This window comes from Megascapheus bottae, chromosome 8 (assembly GCF_031878675.1).
Source record: "Megascapheus bottae isolate mThoBot1 chromosome 8, mThoBot2.hap1, whole genome shotgun sequence".
Classification (NCBI taxonomy): domain Eukaryota; kingdom Metazoa; phylum Chordata; class Mammalia; order Rodentia; family Geomyidae; genus Megascapheus; species Megascapheus bottae.
In genome coordinates, this window is record NC_143516.1 from 26,139,322 (window position 1) to 26,160,239 (window position 20,918).

The window sequence follows — 20,918 nt, forward strand, 5'->3', positions numbered from 1 at the left end:
GCCCACTACTACAATGCTTCTTCCCACCACACCAGGGACAGAGCACTCTACAGCCCTGTAGAGAGGTTAGAATTTGCCCCTCTCACCATCATCACCAAGAATAATGAGAAAAGATTTTCTGTTCTCATCTGAGCTCAGTTATCCCTATCACAGCTTGAGAGAGAAAGAGTTTTAACAGGAGTGCCTATGGCAGCACCTTTATTAATAAGCTGTGCTTACAACAGAGCTTTATCAGGTTATGTTATTTGCTTTCAAGAGCTGACATTATTAATGGAAATTATTTGCTAAACATCTCAAATGTGTTATATACAGCAGTCACCACCTTTCAAAGAGTTTATATGGCATTGAGAAAGGTGTTTTGTTTCAGTTATGCTATACAAAGTTGAACTAAAGAGATAAAAATAAATGGCAAGGCTTTATAATGTATTCTTTTACCTCCAAGTGCAAGAGTTGGCAAACACCCACACGCGCGTGCACACACACATACACACACACACACACACACACACACACACCCATCACCACCACCACCATCACCACTACTACCATGACCACCACCACCACCAATAGCTATTACAGACAGTTGAAATTTAATTATTAATGAAACACATTACCTACAATTTAACAAACTTGTGTTTTGTTGATGGTGTTAAATAACTCCCTAATGGACTCAGATATCTGGGTAAATTTTGTCATAGTGTGGACATTATTGTCCATTGGACTTTTCTGAGGGTTTTTAAGGTGGTGTTGTTATTGTTTGTGTTCTATTTATGGTACTGGACTTGATTCATGTCTTTATGATTGCAAGACAAGCATTCTACCAGTTGAACCACACGTCTGGCCTTTTTTTTCCCCTACTGAATGCAAAGAAGGATGAGAGTCAAGACATGCTTGATGAACCAGACTGTGAGTCATGTGGAAAGGGCAGGCAGCTGAGCATAATGGCAGAGTGTACTGTACAGATGTGCAAGTTCTGACTGAAAACTTTAGAGCCATAATTTGAAGACACAAAAACTGTTCATATTTCCAGTAATAATTTGTCCTTATCTTTAAAGGATTACTATATACATGATGCACAAATAGTAGTTATTACTATTAATGATTGCAAATCATTAAGAACTGGTTGAAAATATTAACTTCCCCAAAAGCTAAAATTTAAGAAAAAGATTTGAATAAGGTCACTCTTTAAATAAAAGGTGTGAATCTTCAAATTTTTAAAAGAAGTTCTCTTTTAATTATTTTTCAAAAATGTAATTTATTTCATTTGTATTATTTTTATTTCTTAAGTGACATATTCTTTAACAACACTTTTTTCTAATCTGGCATTAACAATGAAATGCTTCTTAATAGATAATCCAAAGTGGAAGTACATCTATTTTCTTTAAGCTTTTAACTTACAAATGTTATTTGTAAATAGAACTCATCATGATTCAGCTCATATAAAGCATTTTGATATTCATTAGAAGTATAATATAGTGTATTTTTTTCTAGTTTTAATTTATTATATCCTCTGTGGAAAAGTGGAAAAATTGCCAGATTTGGGGCAGATCAGTTCTGGTGGTGCTTTAGTTTATCTTTAAATTTCTGCATTGTAAAAACTGAACTTCCAATGTTCCAGCATATTCAAAAGTTTACCTTAGTGTACATGATGGAAAATGACTGCTTATGAGGAAGAATTGTTTGCATTGGCTGCAGCTGCAATCAAGTGAGATAGTCAAGTATTTTGTTGTTGTTATTGTTGTTGTTGTTTTACCCTAAATTTTGCCAATTAGTATGCTAAGCTATATGCTACAGTATCTTTTAAGAGAAAACACACAGATTCATAGATGCATTTTCTTTAGAGATATCCAACAAGGCAACAATTGAGGACCATGAGTCACTGGAAATAACAGTGGCCCTTAGGGTTTCAGGCTGTTTCTACTATTAATATGTTAAGGCCATTATTATCTTATGTGAGCTCCATAACTCAAGAGAGGAAACACTGATTAATTCTGTGGTATATGTCACCAATATAGCTGGGATAGAAATAAAACTGTGCTTCTACATTTTATGACATTCTAGGCAGTTATTTACAAAAGAAACCAAAACTAAACACAAGAACCATTTCACAAAAAATTGTTGAATTTTCTGTTTTCTGATAATGACTTGGTTATTAGAGATAAATCTATACATACTGACAAATGAGATTAAACTCTGTAAGTGAGCACACACACACACACACATACACACACACACACCCTCCAATACACAATGCATCAACTACAGCAAAGATTACTTTTCCAGATTTTCATTTATGGTATTTTCCCTGCCATGAGACATGATACAATAAGAAATTATTTCAACATAAATGCTTCTTCTCTTTCTTTTTGCAAGCATATCATGTATTAGATGGAGACTTTTCATTTTCTAAAGCTTTTGGGGGCAGAGCTTATGTGCTGTTGGTAATGGGTCACTAAAACCCTATATACCTAACCAAAACCCAAATGCAGCTATGAGAAAAAAAGCCTTTAAAAACCACTGCTCAAAAATATTTGAATGCCAACCATAAATATGCATACTATGAACTAATAAATAAATAAATAAAGATATAGATGACTTAGAGTGCATTTGTTGGGTAAACTAATAAATGATTTCTCTAAGCTATCATATCCAAGTATGTTTTAGAAATACACAATCTGATTTTCACTAATTTACCTCTTGTTTGAGAAAACAATTAACGTTTCCTTTGGAATTTATTAAAAATCCACTCAATAAATCATGTTCGGAGACTGATCTGAAGCAGATGTGCTCTGGAGTGAAAACAAAATAGTTCAAGAGAAACACTTAAATACACCACTGTTAACTTGCAACTATAGAAAGCTATTTCTTTAATAGTAAATGTTCATTATAGTAGTGATACGCAAAACAGCATTAAAGAAATCTTTCTAAGAATAAAATTAGAAACATTTATGTAGAAAAAAATAAAGAAAATTTAGACAAATAAAAACAATGGATGATACATTATCAAAATTCTTCAAGTCAGACAATTACCTTAACTGGCCATTTTTGTGACATGATGAACAATGACATACTATATATACTATAATACTGTTTGACATATGTGCATTGCTAAATAGTATTATAATGAAAGAAATTTGATTACTTCTGAAGTGTATATTCCCTTCAGAGAGCTAAATGTCATTTGAGTTTTCTAAAAAGTCTTATTTTAATTAGAACGATGATGGTATTTTTCATCATCGTAAAATACACATAAAAATTATTTATCACTTTGGGCTAGGATGTAGCTCAGTGACAAAACACTGGTCTAGCAAATGCAAAATCCTGGGTTCTCAGTACCAAAAATGAAAAAAATGCACACAAAAATGCAATTAAACTTTGTTTTTATCACTTCAAGAGTTGATTTGGGGGGGTTAGTTTTTTGAACTCTAGATATATTTTAGATATGAAGCTCTTATCTGACCCATAGCTGATAAAAAGCTTCCATTCTGTGGGCCCTCCATTTATCTTGTTAGGTATCTCCTTTGCCATGCAGAAACTCTTCAGTTTTATGTAATTCCATTTATCCATTTCCCCTACCCCTTCCTGTAATATTTATGTGATACCTGGCTTTATATTAAGGTCTTTGGTCCATTTAAAATTGTTTCAGATGCAGGATGACAATGGTGCAGGTAAAAATCTAGCTTCAGTTTTCCACATGTGGATAGCCAATTTTGCCAACACCATTTGTTGAAGAGACTGTCTCTTGTCCAATCTGTGTGGTTTTGGCTCCCTTATCAAAATTAGGTGACTCTAAGTATGGGTTCATTTCTGGTTTTTCTATTCTGTTCCAGACTTATTCTGTGCCAGTATCAAGATTAAGCCTGTTTTTATTGCTATGGCTATGCAATGACGTTCGGAATTTAAATTTCTCCAGCACTGTTCTTCCTGCGAAGGATATTTATTTATTTATTTATTTAACAATTTGGGGTTATTAAAATCTATAAGTCACCACTATTTAATGCATTAGCCATGTTGTTTGGCCTGTCACTATTATCTAATTCCAACTACAAGACTTTTCAACCAGTAATCTGATTGTGAATCAGATTCTGGAATACATTTTAATTTTGTTGTATCTATGGAGAAGATTCATGATAATCTCTTTCTAAAACTAATAATGTACTTAAACTGGTTTATCACCTTCCTTGAGATTTCATTGGCAGTTGACACAGAACTAATATCTTTTTAGATTTCCTATTGCCAGTAATAGACATTTTCTACTTCCAGGTATGTCTCATTTATTGTCATTTGTGTGTCTGAGCTGATGAGCTAGTAATCTAAAAAGAGTATGCTGTCATTTTACCTAGAAAAACAATCCACATTAAAACCTTCAAAAAAAGAGCATTACTACAGCTATTCTATGTCTACTTTATATTTTGTTTTTAGGTCTGTTTCAGATCGTGGCTGATAAAACTCCATACCTCACCATGGAAGAAATTACAAGGACTATTCATATTGGACCTACTAGATTAGGGCATCCTTGCTTCTATCATCAGAAGGATGTAAAACTGGACAATCTCACCATAAAGCAAGGGGAGCCAATCACACTCAGTTCAGTTGAAGACATTGATGGAGAAATTATGGTGAATTGTGGAATAGTAAGGAATCATCAAAATCACTCATTTACTTTGCCCTTGGCACAAGAAGGTGAATTCTATGAGTGTGAAGATGAACATATTTATACTCTAAAAGAGATTGTTGAATGGAAGATTCCCAAGAATAGAACACGAACTGTGAAACTTACAGATTTTTCCAATAAATGGGACTCAACAAATCCATTTCCTAAAGATTTTTATGGCACTCTGATTCTCAAGCCTATTTATGAAATCCATGGTGTGATGAAATGTAAGTATGCATTGAGAGGGATGTTCTAGGAGCTACAGTACTGTGGGAACTAGCAAGGAGAAAGGTTTTTTCCCATACCAAAGAATGGAATTCTGTCTCTGTTTTAGTAAGTCTTTCAGACATGGTGACCTCACCCATATAGAAGTAAACCACATGTCTATAGTAAGGATCAAATAGAATAATATACTGTAAATTTTATAATCAATTCCATTATGACACTGTAATTATTAGGTACCGATAAAGTAAAATATTAATCATCTTGTATTACTAAGCATGGTAAAATGGCTATTAAAATTCATTTTTTCCTATATTTTTATTGTAATTAACAGAAAGGTTACATTATATTCACCAGATAGAAGGTGCTTTACTTAACATACATTGATAACCTGTCTCATGTCTTGGTCCCCATTTCCTGCCGCTCCACCCCTGCCCCTTATCTTGTTTTCCCCCTTCCCTATCCAATTTCAAATTACCAAATACAAATATATCCAATATATCAGATAACAAAGTGAGATACTGTAACAATATGAGATAACCAAGGGACAGCAAAAGAGATGAGAGATAACATAGTAATTAAGGACAACAATCACTCGTTATATGGCTTTTGTTTCTATGTCTGGGAGGTCCTCTCATTTAGCATCATTCTACATGGCCTTATGTATCTAGGTTGTGTTCTATTGTAAATCTCTGCTAGGAGAGCCCAAAGTCTCTACTGATGATGACAAATGAGGGAAACCATTGAGCCTATGTTCCTTTGAGTCTGGCTTACTTCACTTAATATGATTTTTAAAATTCATTTTTATTGGCAAATAATCATTGTACCTAGATGTTTAATTGTGACATTTCCAAGCACATGTAGAAAGTACTTTAATCAAATGTATTCCTTGTAGTCAGAATGAATGGCTCAAGTTGTAGAGCATCTGCCTAAGCAAGCACAAGGCCCTAAGCATAAACTCTAGTACTACTATATATAAAACGTTCATTCCATATTTTCTGATTCTCCCTATTTTTTAAGATTAGCTTATATATGGTATACAGGGAGATATTATTATTGTTATATTTCCACACATGTTCACACCTTATTCTAACCAATTTCACCCCCCTATATCATGTCCCTGTCTTCCTCTTCTCACAAAATAGCATCCTGGTCTTGGGCTCGAACTCAGGGCCTGGTCATTGTTTCTGAGCCTCCTTCTGTTCAAGGCTAATTTTCTACCACTTGACCCGCAATACCACTTCTGGATTTTTGAGTAGTTTATAGGAGATAAAAGACTCATAAGAATGTTTCTTCCTGAGTTGACTTGGAACCACAGTTCTTAGATCTCAGCCTCCTTGGTAGCTAGGATTATAAGTGTGAGCCACCTCACCTGGCTTCTTGTTTCATTTTCATGCCTATAACTAATGTATAGAAAACTTGCCTATGACTTGTGACTTATGATATTACAAAATAATCAAGACCTCTACAAAAGTTAGAACTTTGTATTCGTGTTAGGTAGCTATTCTAAAATATGCAATCAAGAAGAATCATTAAGTTTTTCTCATTTTTATCCACTGTTCTCATTTTAAAACCTAGAGCCTAAGCATATGAGCAGGATACTTTTAGCAGTGAAAGAATTAGATGGGAGGTAGATTTTTTTCTCCTTTTTGGTCTGATGCTTTGGCTCATGGGGACCTCTGACCCCTAGAGGCTGAGTCTTGATGAATGCATAGGAGAGCAGAGGCTAAGGCTAGGGGCAACAGGGGAGCCTTGAAAAAAAATGCTGGTAGGAGAATAAAGAGAGGGAAAACTGAAGTGAATATGAAAACATGCTCATGGTAGTGGACTTGATCCTAGAAGATTCTGGATCTGTTCCAAGGGGTTGAAATTGGTCCTAGTCAAGAAAGTTCCTTAAACTGAGAGAAAGAGCGTGGAGTGAAGTGATGCCAGCTGGACACAATGCCAGCACAGATCACAATGAGACAGAGAAACACTTGGGATTAATGACTGTATAGAAGTGCAAGAATCTAAGTTTGAAGAGAGAAAAGAAAGTCAATCTTACTGCTATCCTTTTCCACCTTCTAATGTTGGCTGGAAGTGTGTGTATTAAGTATAAGTGTCAGAAAAGCAAAGGCTATTAACAAACTTATTCAACCAGTGTGAAGTGTGGTTTCTGTGAACCAAAATCCCAGAAGAAATCCCTTGGTTGAAATAACAGTCTTTTGTAATCTATTTTGGTTCAATTTTAAGCTCTAAGATTTAAATTTTTATTTTTATTACTCAGAACCTTAATTTCTTGAGGATGATTTTATATGTTATTTCTAACCTTATAGCCGTTTGGGATAGGGGTTGCATGAGATCAGCTTGTATATAGACAGTACAGTACTCCACTAAAATGGAGCTTGGCTATCTACCATATTTCTCCATTCTAAAGCATGTTGTGTTGTAGGTATTTTTTCTCCTACGTGTAAAATGCAAAATATAGACAGTGCATTGAGCCAGTGATAATATTCTTTTATTTATTTATTTTTTTAAGTAAAAGGCTCAGGCATGCTTTCTGCGTGTCTTTGGTATCCAATGTAGAACAAACCTTATTGGCTGGAGCCCTTCTTTTCTAAAATGTCACTGAAATGAATAGACATGAATTTTGTTGGGAAGTTTCATCTAAACTTTAGGGGACAAGCAATATAGAGAAGAACAATAGGAATATATAAAATATTGATTTACGAAAGGGAACATGGCAGAGAGGAACATGGATATAGCATATTCTACTCTCATTATTTATTTCAAATATGTTTTTACTCTGACAAGTTGGGCTCCATAAAAAGGAAGGGCAGGAGTTTGGCCTAGTGGTAGAGTGCTTGCCTAGCATGCACAAAGATCCAGATTTGATTCCTCGGTACCACACACATAGAAAAAACCTGGAAGTGGTGCTGAGGCTCAAGTGGTAGAGCTCTGGCCTTGAGAAAGTCCAAGGACAGTGATCAGGCCCTGAGCTCAAGCCCAGGACAGGCAAAAAAAAAGGAAAGAAAGTAAAGAAGTAGAAATATTGAAATGAGATATCTCCTTCTGGAACTCTTTTTGAAATTCCCATTAGATGCCAAAATCATGAGAACACTCCTCACACATGTAGTAATTTGTAAAGTAAATAATTCTCTCTCTCTCTCTCTCTCTCTCTCTCTCTCTCTCTCTCTCTCTCTCTCTCTCTCTCTCTCTCTCTCTGTCTTTCTGGAAAATAGATGTAAATGACATTCTAGTACCTCTCAAGTGTGTCGGTCTCACATAAGGCTTCTATGAAATGGTTGTGTTTTTATAGGAAGATAAAATTTCTTATTATTTTAGGAAACAGGAGGTGTAATATTTGCAAATGAAAAGCTGAGTTATTTAAATTTGCTTCAAAAAAACAGAGGTCTTGACCATTGAGAGTTTGTAATTCATATTATGTTTTTATATAGAGATTGATATTATTTCCACCTTAGCTGGATATTTCATTAGTGTGCAAGTCTTGTCTTTTAGAAGAAAATTCTAACACTGCTCAAAAACTGGGGGTACAGTCTTGGTTTACAAATGTCAAAAATTAATTCATTTTATATGTAGAGAGCTGAAATCACACAAATAAACAAGAGACTCGGAACATTAGATGTGAATATGGTATATGAGAAAAATGGATCACAGAACAAAATGTCTTTAGTATCTTAAGACTTCTCTCTTTTAAAAGCAATTTCCAACCTTTATTAAAATAAAAAGGTCAAACTATAGCAAGATAAAACATAACAAATTTATTAACAAACCTTGTACCCTACCTGGTTACAATTTTCCTCACCTTTTGATTCTCTGAACTGATTCCTTTCGATGTTTTCCTACTTTTTTGGTGTCCATAATTCAAAAGAATGGAAACATTATTGTCTTTGAAGTCCTTGCCTTTAGATAGTAAGTACTAACTTTCACCTATGGCCCTGACAATATGATTCTCTTAGAGCCTCACTTTCCATTTCTGTGGCAATCATAGGTTGTGGTCAAGTATTAGCATTTTCATTACTCTGCTGGTTCACTGCAAAACCAAACCACAGAGTATAATGGCTATAACTGTTTTCTGTCATGATGGCCTTACTTTCTCTGCTTCCTCTTCTACACTTCTCTCCTAAATCTCCAATATCTTTGTAAAAATAAATTCTGCAATTTTTCAGAGTCCAACCAATTTCTTTTCTTTTTGTTTCCCTTCAAAGCTACTCCTCTGGAACTCTTACCCTTACACTCTAATCTCAACTAGTTGTTCTTGAAACATACTATATAAGTATAGTAATGGGGCTTCCATTTAGAATTATTCTTATGGCTTCCTTTTGACTTGATTCTGTGTTGAAGAGTAATTCCTGAGAAGACTTATTTGTTCATTAAGATATATTTTCCTAAAACATTGCAGAGTTTATAAAATTATAAAATCTGAGTAGGGAAGTAGCTAATGATTCCTGCATGAGCTCTATGAATTTAAACTTAACTCCTTGGTTTTCAGAGTGATGGTTCTTTTCTACTCAGAATGTCTAGTTTCCTAGGAACTGTGTCCTGCTTCTTTCACTCACAGAGGTGAGTGAAGATCAGAGCAGAAACACAAATTGAGCTATTTAGTCATTCAAATAAACTGGTTTTTAAGCTCCTGGCTTCATTTCCACTTGTAGAAGAGGCTTCCATTCCCAAAGCCTTTGAGAACCCTAAAGGACATAATACACAGGAGTTACTTACATCCTGCTCAGTCAATTTCTCCCGTATTTATTTTTACCTTCTTAATGCACAAATACTTCTTAATGCTTCTATCTCAATATCTTACTAATACAGATTCAGAAAAGGAAGTATATGAATAAAGTAAAATATCATTTATGTACATATTCATTCATTTGTTTTACTATACAAAGTTCCTAGTTAGGGAATAAGAGGTTTTCTCACTGATCGTTACAGATTGGACTGATTATGAGGATGTATTTATGATTTCAAATAGTTTAAAAGAATACTGACTTCATTGTAATCACAGATGTTACCATTTATATTCATCTAACAGGATTTTTTTTATCATTATTATGATGCTTTTACTAACGCAGTCATGAAAACGCTATGGTGACATGCTGCTTAGATAATAGGTACATTAGTTGGTTTCAAATTTATTTCTTTCTCTTTGAGTGCATTATTAATTTTAATAGAAGTACCAAACAGAAAGTAAAGAAACACATTTTATTTTTTTATTTAAACTTGTTTATTTTGATGTGTGTGTGTGTGTGTGTGTGTGTGTGTGTGTGTGTGTGTGTGTGTGTGTGTGTTGATCTTAGGGCTTGAACTCAGCCTGGACACTGGCCCTGAACTTTTATGTACAGGATCACATTCTACCACTTGAGTCACAGCTCCACTTCAGGCAGTTAATTGGAGATAAAAGTCTCATAGACTTTCTTGTCTAGGCTGACTTCAAACTACAAGTGATACCTCTCAGCCTCTGGAGTAGCAAAGAAAGATTGTATAAATGAGCTACAAGTGCCCAGCCAAATGTTGAGCTTTAAGGCTACCAAATAATAATATTTTATTACAGAGTATTCTCTAAGAAAAATATAATTACAAGTTATGTATATTATGTCACCAGTATATCACAACAAAAATATAACATATCTATATCTGTCATATATAAAATTATACATTAAATATTATGTTAAATATGCAATATTGTTATAGCATATAATTGTCATTTGTAATATTATATAATGGACAATTTCATAATATAAACTACATTATTATAATTACATGTTATGTAGCATTAAAATTATAATAATTATAATAATTATAATAATTATATTAGTATAAAAATTATATTATTATATATTATTATATATTATTAATATATCATATTTAATACATTTTAGTTATGGTTAAGTCTACTTATTTTATATTCATTTATATTCTATGTTTATATGTTATTTTTATTATTCTATTTATATTATTTAGTTAATTGTATGATATGATAAAATATTCTATTTGATATTTTTATTTGAAAGTATTGGCTCATGCAATTGTAGAGGTTTATTTTCATATATTTTTTATTGTAATTAATAGAAGGGTTACATGATATTTGCCAGATAGAAGGTGCATTAATTCACATACATTGATACCCGTTCTCATTTGTTGGTCCCCATTCCCCTCCCCCTTCCCTCATCTTGTTTTCCCCCCTTCCCAATACAATTTCAAATAATCAAATACATATATATTCGATACATCAGGTAACAAAGGGGTGTTGGATCTTGTCAAATGCCTTTTCTGCATCTATTGAGACAATCATGTGTTTTTTGTCCCTGCTCCTGTTAATGTGTTGAATTATATTAATTGATTTGCATATGTTGAACCAGCTTTGCCTCCCTGTGATGAATCCTGTTTGATCATAGTGTATAATTTTTTGATGAGTTGTTGTATTTTGTTGAGAAGTTTTGCATTGATGTTCATCAAAGAAATAGGTCTATAGTTCTCTTTCTTTGATGAATCTCTGTCTGGTTTGGGGATGAGGGTTATACTGGCTTCATAGAATGAGTTTGGTAAAGTACCTTCATTTTCAATTTCGTTGAAGAGCTTGAGGAGTATTGGTGTGAGCTCTGCTTTGAAGACCTTATAGAATTCAGCTGTGAATCCATCTGGCCCTGGGCCTTTATTAGGTGGAAGTTCTCTTATTGCCATTTCTATTTCAGTGCTTGAAATAGGCCTGTTTACTTGGGATAGTTCTTCTTGGTTCAGTGTGGGTTTGTTAATATTGGCTAGGAATTCGTCCATGTCTTCTAGATTCTCAAATTTGTTGGCGTAAAGGTTTGAGAAGTATTCCCTCATGATACTCTGGATCTTGGTAATTTCTGTTGTGATATTGCCATTTTTGTCTGTGATCTTGTTTATTTTGGTATGCTCCCTTCTTTTTTTGGTAAGATTTGCTAAGAGTTTGTCAATTTTGTCAATTCTTTCAAAGAACTAACTCCTTGTTTTGTTGATTCTTTCTATAGTTTTTTTGGATTCCAATTCATTTAATTCTGCTTTGATTTTAATAATTTGCTTCCTTCTACTGGGATTAGGGTTGGTTTGTTGCTCTTTTTCCAGGAGCTTGAGGTGACACATTATATTGTTGGTTTGCAATTTTTCCAATTTGTTACTGTAGGCACTCAGAGCTATAAATTTTCCTCTGAGTACTGCCTTTGCCGTGTCCCAAAGGAGATGATATTTTGTGTGCTCCTTTTTGTTAAATATCATAAACTGTTGGATTTCTGTTCTGATCTCTTTGATGACCCATTGGTGATTCAACAATGTGTTGTTGAATCTCCATGAGTTACAGGGTTTTCTTTGGTGGAGATGTGTGTTCAGTTCCAATTAGATGCCCTTGTGGTCTGAGAGAATGCAGGGAATAATTTCAGTGTATCTGAATCTGTCCAGGTTTGTTTTATGGCCTAAAATGTGGTCTATTTTGGAAAATGTTCCATGTGCTGCTGAGAAAAACATATATTGTGTTGTTGCTGGGTGGAATAATCTGCAGATGTCTGTTAGATCTAGTTGGTCTATATAATTGTTCAATTCTAAGGTTTCTCTGTTGAGTTTTTGCCTTGTTGATCTGTCCAAAGGTGAGAGTGGTGTGTTAAAGTCACCAACAATCACTGTGTTTCAATCTATGTATGGTTTCAGTGAAAGTAAAGTTTGCTTGATGAGAAATCTGGGGTTATTCTGATTGGTTTGCCTTTATAGGTGATTGTTCTCTTCTCCCTGGCTGATTTTAGGATCCTATCTTTAGCCTCTATTGATCCAGTTGGGATTATATTGTGGTGGTGGGATGTCCTTTTCTGGTCAGGTCTGTTTGGGGTTCTAAAAGCTTCTTGTACCTGGATGGGCCTGCCCTTCTGGACATTTGGGAAGTTCTCTGAGATGATTCCCTAAAGTATATTTCTAATACCATTGACCTCTTTCTCTAGACCCTCCTCAATACCAATTAGCCTTAAATTAGGCTTCCTAATTGTATCTTGGACCTCCTATAGCGTTTTCTCATATTTCCTAGATTTGAATTGACTCATTTTCTGTTCTTTCTCTATAACAACTAAATTATCTTCAACACCGGAAATTCTCTCTTCTGCATTGTCTAACCTGCTATCAAACCTATCTACTTTATTCTACATCTCCCTTGCTTCTAATTGCTCATTTTTGATGCCTTGCATCTCTTGTTTTAGATCATGTATGGATTTCCTTACATCATTGATTCCATTTGAGTGGTTTTCTCAGCAGCTTTATTCTCTTTGGACATTTGTTGGAGTTCAGTCACCTTTTTGTTCGTGGATTCTATGAATTCGTCCATTTGCTTTGAAAAACCTTTATTATGGTCTCCTTTATGGCTTCCGCTTTTTCACATATCATCTTGTTTATGGTTTCCTCTTGTTTAGCTGTGGCTTCCTCCCTTATCTCTTTCTCTATGTTTTCACATTTTTCATTAATGATGTTTATGAATTGCATTTGTATAGCACTTGGATGATTCTCCTCTCGATTTGTCACTGACTGCTCCATTGCCTGTTTATGTTGGGTTGGAGATGCTATTCCTTGATTTGACATTGTTCTTGAGTTTCTTGTTCTGCCCATTTGAGAATGGGAGCAAAATTAATACCAAACAAGATTATATTTTTTCAGATATAACCAACCTTGCCCATTTTAGCTGTTGACAATAGATATTAGCTCTTTTAGATTGGTAATAACACTCTCTCTTTCTTTTTGTACACTTACATACAAATCTAATACAATCACAGATGACCAATTTATGACCAAATAAGCCCCTCAATCCAACCTCTATTGTTTTTAAGTCCCTCTGGATCTAGAGTATAATTGAACACCTAGATACACAGCATTGCTCAACAACCATCAAATGTAGATCCATGCATTATAAGAGTTGAAGGATGAACAGAGGACCAGAGATAGAAAAATATGAAAGATGACAAGGGAGGTAGGAAAAGAATAATACAGGAGTGTAAGAATATTGTAGTAATGAAGAAAGGGTATTGTGTAAGGATAACTGCCCTAATGTGATAGACAGGTAGAGTATTTGTGTAGAAAGTTTAGATGAACTTAGATAAATCTTATGAAAATAAGAAGAGTAATAAGAAGAATATATAGAGAAAAGAGGGAGATAGATATAGGAGATTTCAATGATACAAATTTTAAAAAGAAAAAAGAAACAAAACAGCAACAAAATAAAAGAAAACAGAGTACACACACACACACACACACACACACACACACACAAACACACACACAAGGTGGGGGAGATTCCTCACTGTTCTGAGTTCTTACTCAAAAGATACTAGTGTTGAGAACCAGGAGTTTAAAAAGCAGGTGAATGTATCAATATGGATATTGTTTTTATTCAGACTGTACCCAGAGCTGTCACTGTGTTTCTAGGAACGATCACAGTGACAGCAGGATTGCGGGAAAAGAGAGGAAAAAAAAGGAATGAATCATAACATTATAAAAAAAAAGTGTAGGTTAAATGGCAAAGAGAAAAATAAGAACATCTAAAAATGCAAATGAAATGGGGTAAAAGGGGAAAAAAAGGGTATTCTTCAGTTTTGGGGGGTTTTTTGGTGGTAGGAGAGGTTAGGAAACTTGTGTCTCCACTAAATTCAGACGTAAACACTTCACAAAGTCTTTTTCTCTTGTGATTTGGCTTTGCGGTTTTTCGGATGAGCTTGCTTGTTTGATAGAACAAAGCTGAAAGACCTGCGCACGGCTTTGTTTACCAGGTCCTCTGGTGGCGCAGGGGGATGGACTTCAGCAGCGCTGAGGCCGGACTTCCGGCTAAGGGATCTCTGGGAAATCCTTTGCCAGTAAGGAAGATGGCGCTGTCAGCAACACCTCTCAGGCTCCAATTGCTTTGGCCTGTCTTTGCCAGCAGTCAAGATGGTGCTGCTATCAGCTGGAGGGGGAAGGGCTCCCTCCCAATGCCGTTCCGGGAGCAGAAGTGGAAACTTCTCCTCGGAGTTACTCACAAATTGCTGGAATGTCCGGTCCCGTGAAGCTGGCAGCTCCGTGCACGGCCTGGTGTAGGCTCTGGGCTTGTGCAGGCTCTGTGTGGCTCTGTCTGCAGCTGGTGGGTCTGTGCTGTCCACATGTGCTGTCTCTACTCTGATTCAGAAGAGCCTTTGTCTCCCCGGCTGCTCTGCGGCTGGCGGGGCTTCATGCTCTCTTTTTGCGCAGGTATTCTGCCTTTTTTTCCTGTCTGCCTGAATTCTCTGTGGTCCTCACGTTTACTTAGGATCAATTTCTGACAGAGGACTGTCTCCTGCACTGCCAGTACATGAATCTCGGCAGGAGTTCAGTATGTCTCACCCTGAACCGCTGCCATCTTCTGCTGATCTCTTGAAATTGTAGTTTGATAGGTTCTAAACCTCTAGGTCAGGTATGCATCTAGAAATTTAGGTATAAATTAATAATGTAGCCTTAAGGAAGAATGAATTTCTTTTTTCTTGTAAGACTACCAATTATATGTATGAAATCCAGCTACATTACAAAGACTAACATTCTTTATTAAAATGCTACTAATTTTAGACTGCTAATTGTATCTGTAAAATTCCCTCACAGTAGTTACCAGGTTTCTATTTGATTAAATATCTAGATATTGTAGCCTAGCCAAGTTTATGCAAAAAAACTAACCAAAATTAATATAAAATATGATGGTCTGTCTCACCTAGTATAATAAATTTTCTTAGTTTCTAAAAACTAAATGAAATTGTGAAAGATGAATGATGATATCCATAGCTCATACCAGCATCAAGTGCATTCATTTTAATTGACTTCTGATTTCTCAAAAAGGGTTATCATCATTTTTGTTTCAAATACAAGAGATAGGGAATGATTTTGAAACACTATCTGAAGAGCAAATGAGACAAAGGAGAGTATCTAACAAAATGGTAATTTATAAGACAGCTTCTCTTCAGTTGAAATGAAGCTGAATGAAACAGAAAAAAATAATGTAGAGAATATTCACAAGGACAACTTAGATAAAATACATGGATTCTAAATAAAATTTTATTTTAAGACTAGAACAATGAAGAACTTGGAAATTATTAGTTAAGTTTCATAATTGCCATGTAGCAGAGTATCTTGAAATGTAAATACATAACATAGCAGTTCATGAGTACTTGTGAGATGGAAATAAATTTATGATAATATTTTCAAGTAAAAGAAGTGTCTTGGAAAAGTAACTGACAAAGAAATGAAACTTAAAAAGTGAATATATGCACATAGTAAATCTTTATCATTGTTAATATTATATGAAAAACTATAGATTGAGAGAAATTAGCTTATAAGTAGAAAAGAGAAACAAGATTGGGAGAAATTAGCTTAGAAGTAGAAAACAATAGAAATAATCACCATGTATTCAAGACTGATAAGATTTTTCAATACTAAATAAATTTAGGTTCAGTTATGAAGGATAATTTCCCATGTGCTAAGTTTGAACTGAGTGTGTATCCTACCATGGAGTGTCAACTGTTCAATATATATATATATATATCTGTATATATATATCTGTATATACAGATAGATAGATATATATTGCTCAATGCCAGCTAAAAAATTAAGTGTAATTTTTTGTCTTCACTTACAAGTTGTTCTTTAGTAGGTACAAAAACAAGGATTTAGGAAAATGACTCAGCATATCTGTCTAAATCTGTTAGAGAAAATTGTTTTTAACAGAAGCTCAATTTCGAAAACTAAAACTTTTCAGCCAGAATAATTTCATGTTCACATGGAAAGAAAATTTGGGAAGTTTAAACTAAGATTGTTTAAGCTTCAAGTTTGAAGCTGGGAATTTTGTCATAAATACCTTTAGAAATATCTCTCCTGCTGAGTTTCTTCTTTCTTGTCTATAATTTTGAAGTCAGAGAACTTTTCAGAAAGTGACATTTTTAAATTTAGCTTGCTGTCTATATGTTCTCTGAAAGAAGATTATGTTTTCCAATCATAAAATAGCAAATGCTTATTTAAAAAGCTTATGGTACAGCCAGGTGTGGTAGCTCAAGCCTGCAATCCTAGCTACTCACGAGGCTGAGATCTGAGGATGAGATCTGAGGATCAAGGTTCAAAGCCAGCCCAGGCACTAAAGTACTTGAGACTCATATCTCCATTTAACCACTAGCAAACTGGAAGTGGCATTGTGGCTCAAGGGGTAGGGTGGTAGCCTTGAGCTGAAGAGCTCATGTGCCCAGGCCAATTGCAAAAGATGAAAAAAAAATTTATGGTGCAAAACTCTATATAATATTATATACTATATATTATATATAATATGCTATATAATTATATACTATATAATATTGTATGTGATGTATATTTATATCATATAATGTTTTCTATTAAATGTATTTTATATATTATACTAAATATATTATTTATTTTAGACTGAAGTAGTAAAGATCTAAGTTTTTACAAATTTATTAATAGTTATAATTTTATCTCTTATGTTTTAAATACTTTATACCATCATGTTTACTAAGAAAAACAAAAAAATAATACTTTATTTCCTTTAGCAGAGATCTTTATGTGCAGTGTCTGTCTTAAAGATTAGTTAAACCAGGTGCTGGTGACTCACTAATCCTAGCTATTCATAAGGCTGCACTCTGAGGATCACAGTTCAAAGCCATCCCAGACAGGAAAGTCCCTGAGATTCTTATCTCCAATTAACCACTCAACAATCAGAAGTGGTGCTGTGGCTCTGGGTGATGGTTGAGCAGTATTCCTGAGCAAAAACGTTCAGAGATGGCACTCGGGCCCTGGGTTTAAGCCCCATAGCCAAATTTGAAAAAAAAAATGTTAAATGTATTCCAGTATAAAAACTTGAGATGGTATTTTCAAAAATTTTAGTAACTTTAAACAAGTGCCTTTATTTCAACATTTTATAACGGAAAACTTAAAACACATGGAAAAGTAGAGAATACGATAAAAATAGTTATGTTTTAATGTTTTAACAGAAATTGATACAAAAAGAAATAGGCAGAGTGAGTTCTCAATAAATTCACAACCTATTTATATTTGTAAATAATGGAATAATGGTAGACTAATTCCTCATCTTGTCTCTATACTGAAGTATTATTTTGTGTCTTTCACCCCCAAATTAGATGTGCTATTTTTCCATTCCTTTCTAACTACTGTAGTATTGAATCTTTCATATGTCTTCATAGGTCTTCTGTTTTAGTGTATCAATGACATTGTAAAAAAATATTTTTGAAAATGTTGTCCTAGAGTTTGCTATATACATTTACAATTGATTCAAGTCTTCTTTCAAACAACATTTTAAAAAAAGCTCATGAATACTAAAAATATTATACAAGAAAGTATTCCCCCATCCTAAAAAAATCTATTCCAACACTACCATGATTTATTTTACTGTTTGCATTATTTTGAAGAAGTTGTATGCCACTGTTCCTCTAAAGTAAGTGTAGCTAATGAACTTTAGTCTTCTCTTTGACTCAAGAGAATTTAGGCAAGGCATCCACACAGTTAATGTTGTGAAAGGGAGAGTTTACTAGAAAAAAATGTGGCAGAAAAAGTAGATACATGGCATGATGTCACAGGAAGATGACAGTTTAGTTTGTCTTCAGCCATATTCAGGATACAGACCTGACCATTAGGTTTAAGAAGAAGAATTAGGGGCAGAGGACAAAGAGATGCAAAGTTTAAGATTAAAGATTTTGCCTGGTTGGTCATTTTCAATTCTGGCTCTGCCCATTCTAGAGAAGTAGTTATCACTACTGTCACATGAGTAGATCAGCCTGATCATTACTGCCCTACAAGACTTTAGTTTTAAGGGACTAAAGTTTTTGTCCCTTGTTATTGAGTAGTCCTGTCTTTCCTAGAACCTAAGATGATTCAACAGTGACTGTGGAGAAAATGGTTTAGAGTAATAAAAAACACAAATTAAAGTCAGAGATGCTAGGCAAAAGCACTTTAGGTAACTATTACAAATACACTTTCAATAGACTAAAATTTTGTACCTGTGATAAGAAAAATAGCACTAGCTTTGTCCATCCTCTTGTCTATCAAGTAATCCATCAAAGTAATTCTCCATTTTTTGTTTCTATCATTTCTTTACTATTTTCCATCAGTCTGATTATTACTCATCTTTTCTTCTTTGGTGTTCCTGTTCCCATTCCATATTAACCACACATTAAATTCTTGGTTTTTCACTTCCAAAAGTTGTGTAATTTGAATACTGGCTTTGTTTCCCAGTTTTTTTTTTCTTTTAACATATCGTGTACTTTTTTGTGGGAAGCCAGACAGGATGTTTCAGTGGAAAGGAACTAAGGTAGTATGCTATAGTGGGAAGTTCTCTGTTTATCTGGCTAGGACCTTATTTGTAGGTATAGTTTCCTGTCTCATTTTCTCTCATGTATATTCCTAAGGACTCTATCTTAGGTAGGGTCTTAAATGGCATTCCCTAATTGATGTAAGTCTCTATTGATGTAATTATAAGTTGTTGAGGGAGGGGATAATTGTTATCATTCCATAATGTTATAACTAGGTTTTGGTCATTCAATGAGCCTGCACATCTGTGATGAGCCCTTCATCAGCTCTTCTCACATTTTTCTTTCCCTTGTGGGACACAGAATGGTTAGTTGGGGCTTTAGTTAGGAATTTCCTTTCCCTTCTGTGGGAAGATAAAAGGATTTGGAGTTGAGTATTTCCTTTTCCCATGTAGATGGTTACAGGTGGATCAGGTAGGGTAATTACTGTCTTCCATGGTGGTTAGGCTATGGTTAAAAAATTAAAAAAGATAGATTGTGGTGAAATGGTTATCATGTTAGGTAGGTCTTTTTAAAAGCAAATAGGTTTATTTTACAATGCTTATTTTTTTTTCCCCCTTCACCCTGCCAAAATCACAAGGCGGGGCCTGGAGTTTAGCCTGGTGGTAGAGTGCTTGCCTAGCATGCACAAGGACCTGGGTTCAATTCCTTGGTACCACATACATACAAAAAAAAAGCTGGAAGTGGTGCTGAGGCTCAAGTGGTAGAGCTCTAGTCTTGAGAAAGTCCAAGGACAGTGCTCAGGCCCTGTGTTCATGGCCCAGGACTGGCAAAAAAAAAATCACAAGGGGTTGTTCTCTAACCATCACACAGGCAACATGGTGGAGTTTCTGGAGATACCATGCTCTCTCAAGCCACTTTACATTCAACCACCAGAAAACAATAATTCTTTACATACTTCTCATAGTTGTGGAGTTTCTACAGTAGTTTTTCTACTTGCAATAAGTTTTGTCTCTATATTCATCTCTTCTCTAGTGTCAGAGGTAATGGTTTGTTCTGTGATCTGAATTTTGAGAAGGGTCTAAGAGAATGCTGCATGTGCAATTTCACTGCTTCTTTTGGCCATGCATATGGCAATTTTACCTGATCTTGTTTTTTCTAAAATCTTGAAAGAAAAAGAGCTCACTCTGCCTACAGCTTTATACATAAACATCTATATTATTTTGTCAAAACATAACAATTACTTAGAATATTGGATAGATCATTACATAAAATAACTATCACTTCAGTACTGTGTTTTAAACAAAACCTACAATGTCTACTCAGATTTATGAATATTTTAATGGGGCAAACTTAGATCACATAATGAAATTTAATATGGAGCTCTGTTTGTTTACTGAACCACTTCTTTTATTGAAAACATCAGTATATTCTGCTGGCAATTATGTTATAGTCATTTAACTATTCAGGAAATATCTCCTATAATTGAGATACCATTCTAGACATTGGATGTATTAACAGACAAAGCTATTAGTGACTCTGTCTCTGGGAATAAATTCTCCAATTTGGGGACATAAAGTATAGAAAAGGGTCACCATAAATATTCACATTTTTGGAAGGATTGAAGTTAAAGAAATAGAAGAAAAGTGGAGAAACAGAGGACAAAGAGCAAGGATGGTTGTATTTAAAAATTATATTTGTAGTAGGTCTCATTGATAAGATAATATTTAAGATAGAAGAATTGATGAAGAATATATCTGGCTGAAGGTTAGCAGTCAGAAGAAGCA

At 34.5% G+C, this 20,918-nt stretch overlaps 1 protein-coding gene and 1 long non-coding RNA gene across 2 annotated transcripts in view; one reads left to right on the plus strand and one right to left on the minus strand.

The window, feature by feature from the left end:
• Positions 1-20,918, minus strand: part of LOC150059682 (uncharacterized) — a 722,023-nt gene that overhangs the window by 672,258 nt on the left and 28,847 nt on the right. The window lies entirely within an intron of this gene.
• Themis (thymocyte selection associated) overlaps positions 1-20,918 on the plus strand; it is a 158,298-nt gene that overhangs the window by 56,032 nt on the left and 81,348 nt on the right. The window contains exon 3 of the mRNA XM_090338159.1: positions 4,423-4,881. Coding sequence (XP_090194285.1) covers positions 4,423-4,881 — 459 coding nt within the window. The remainder of the gene's footprint in view (positions 1-4,422; positions 4,882-20,918) is intronic.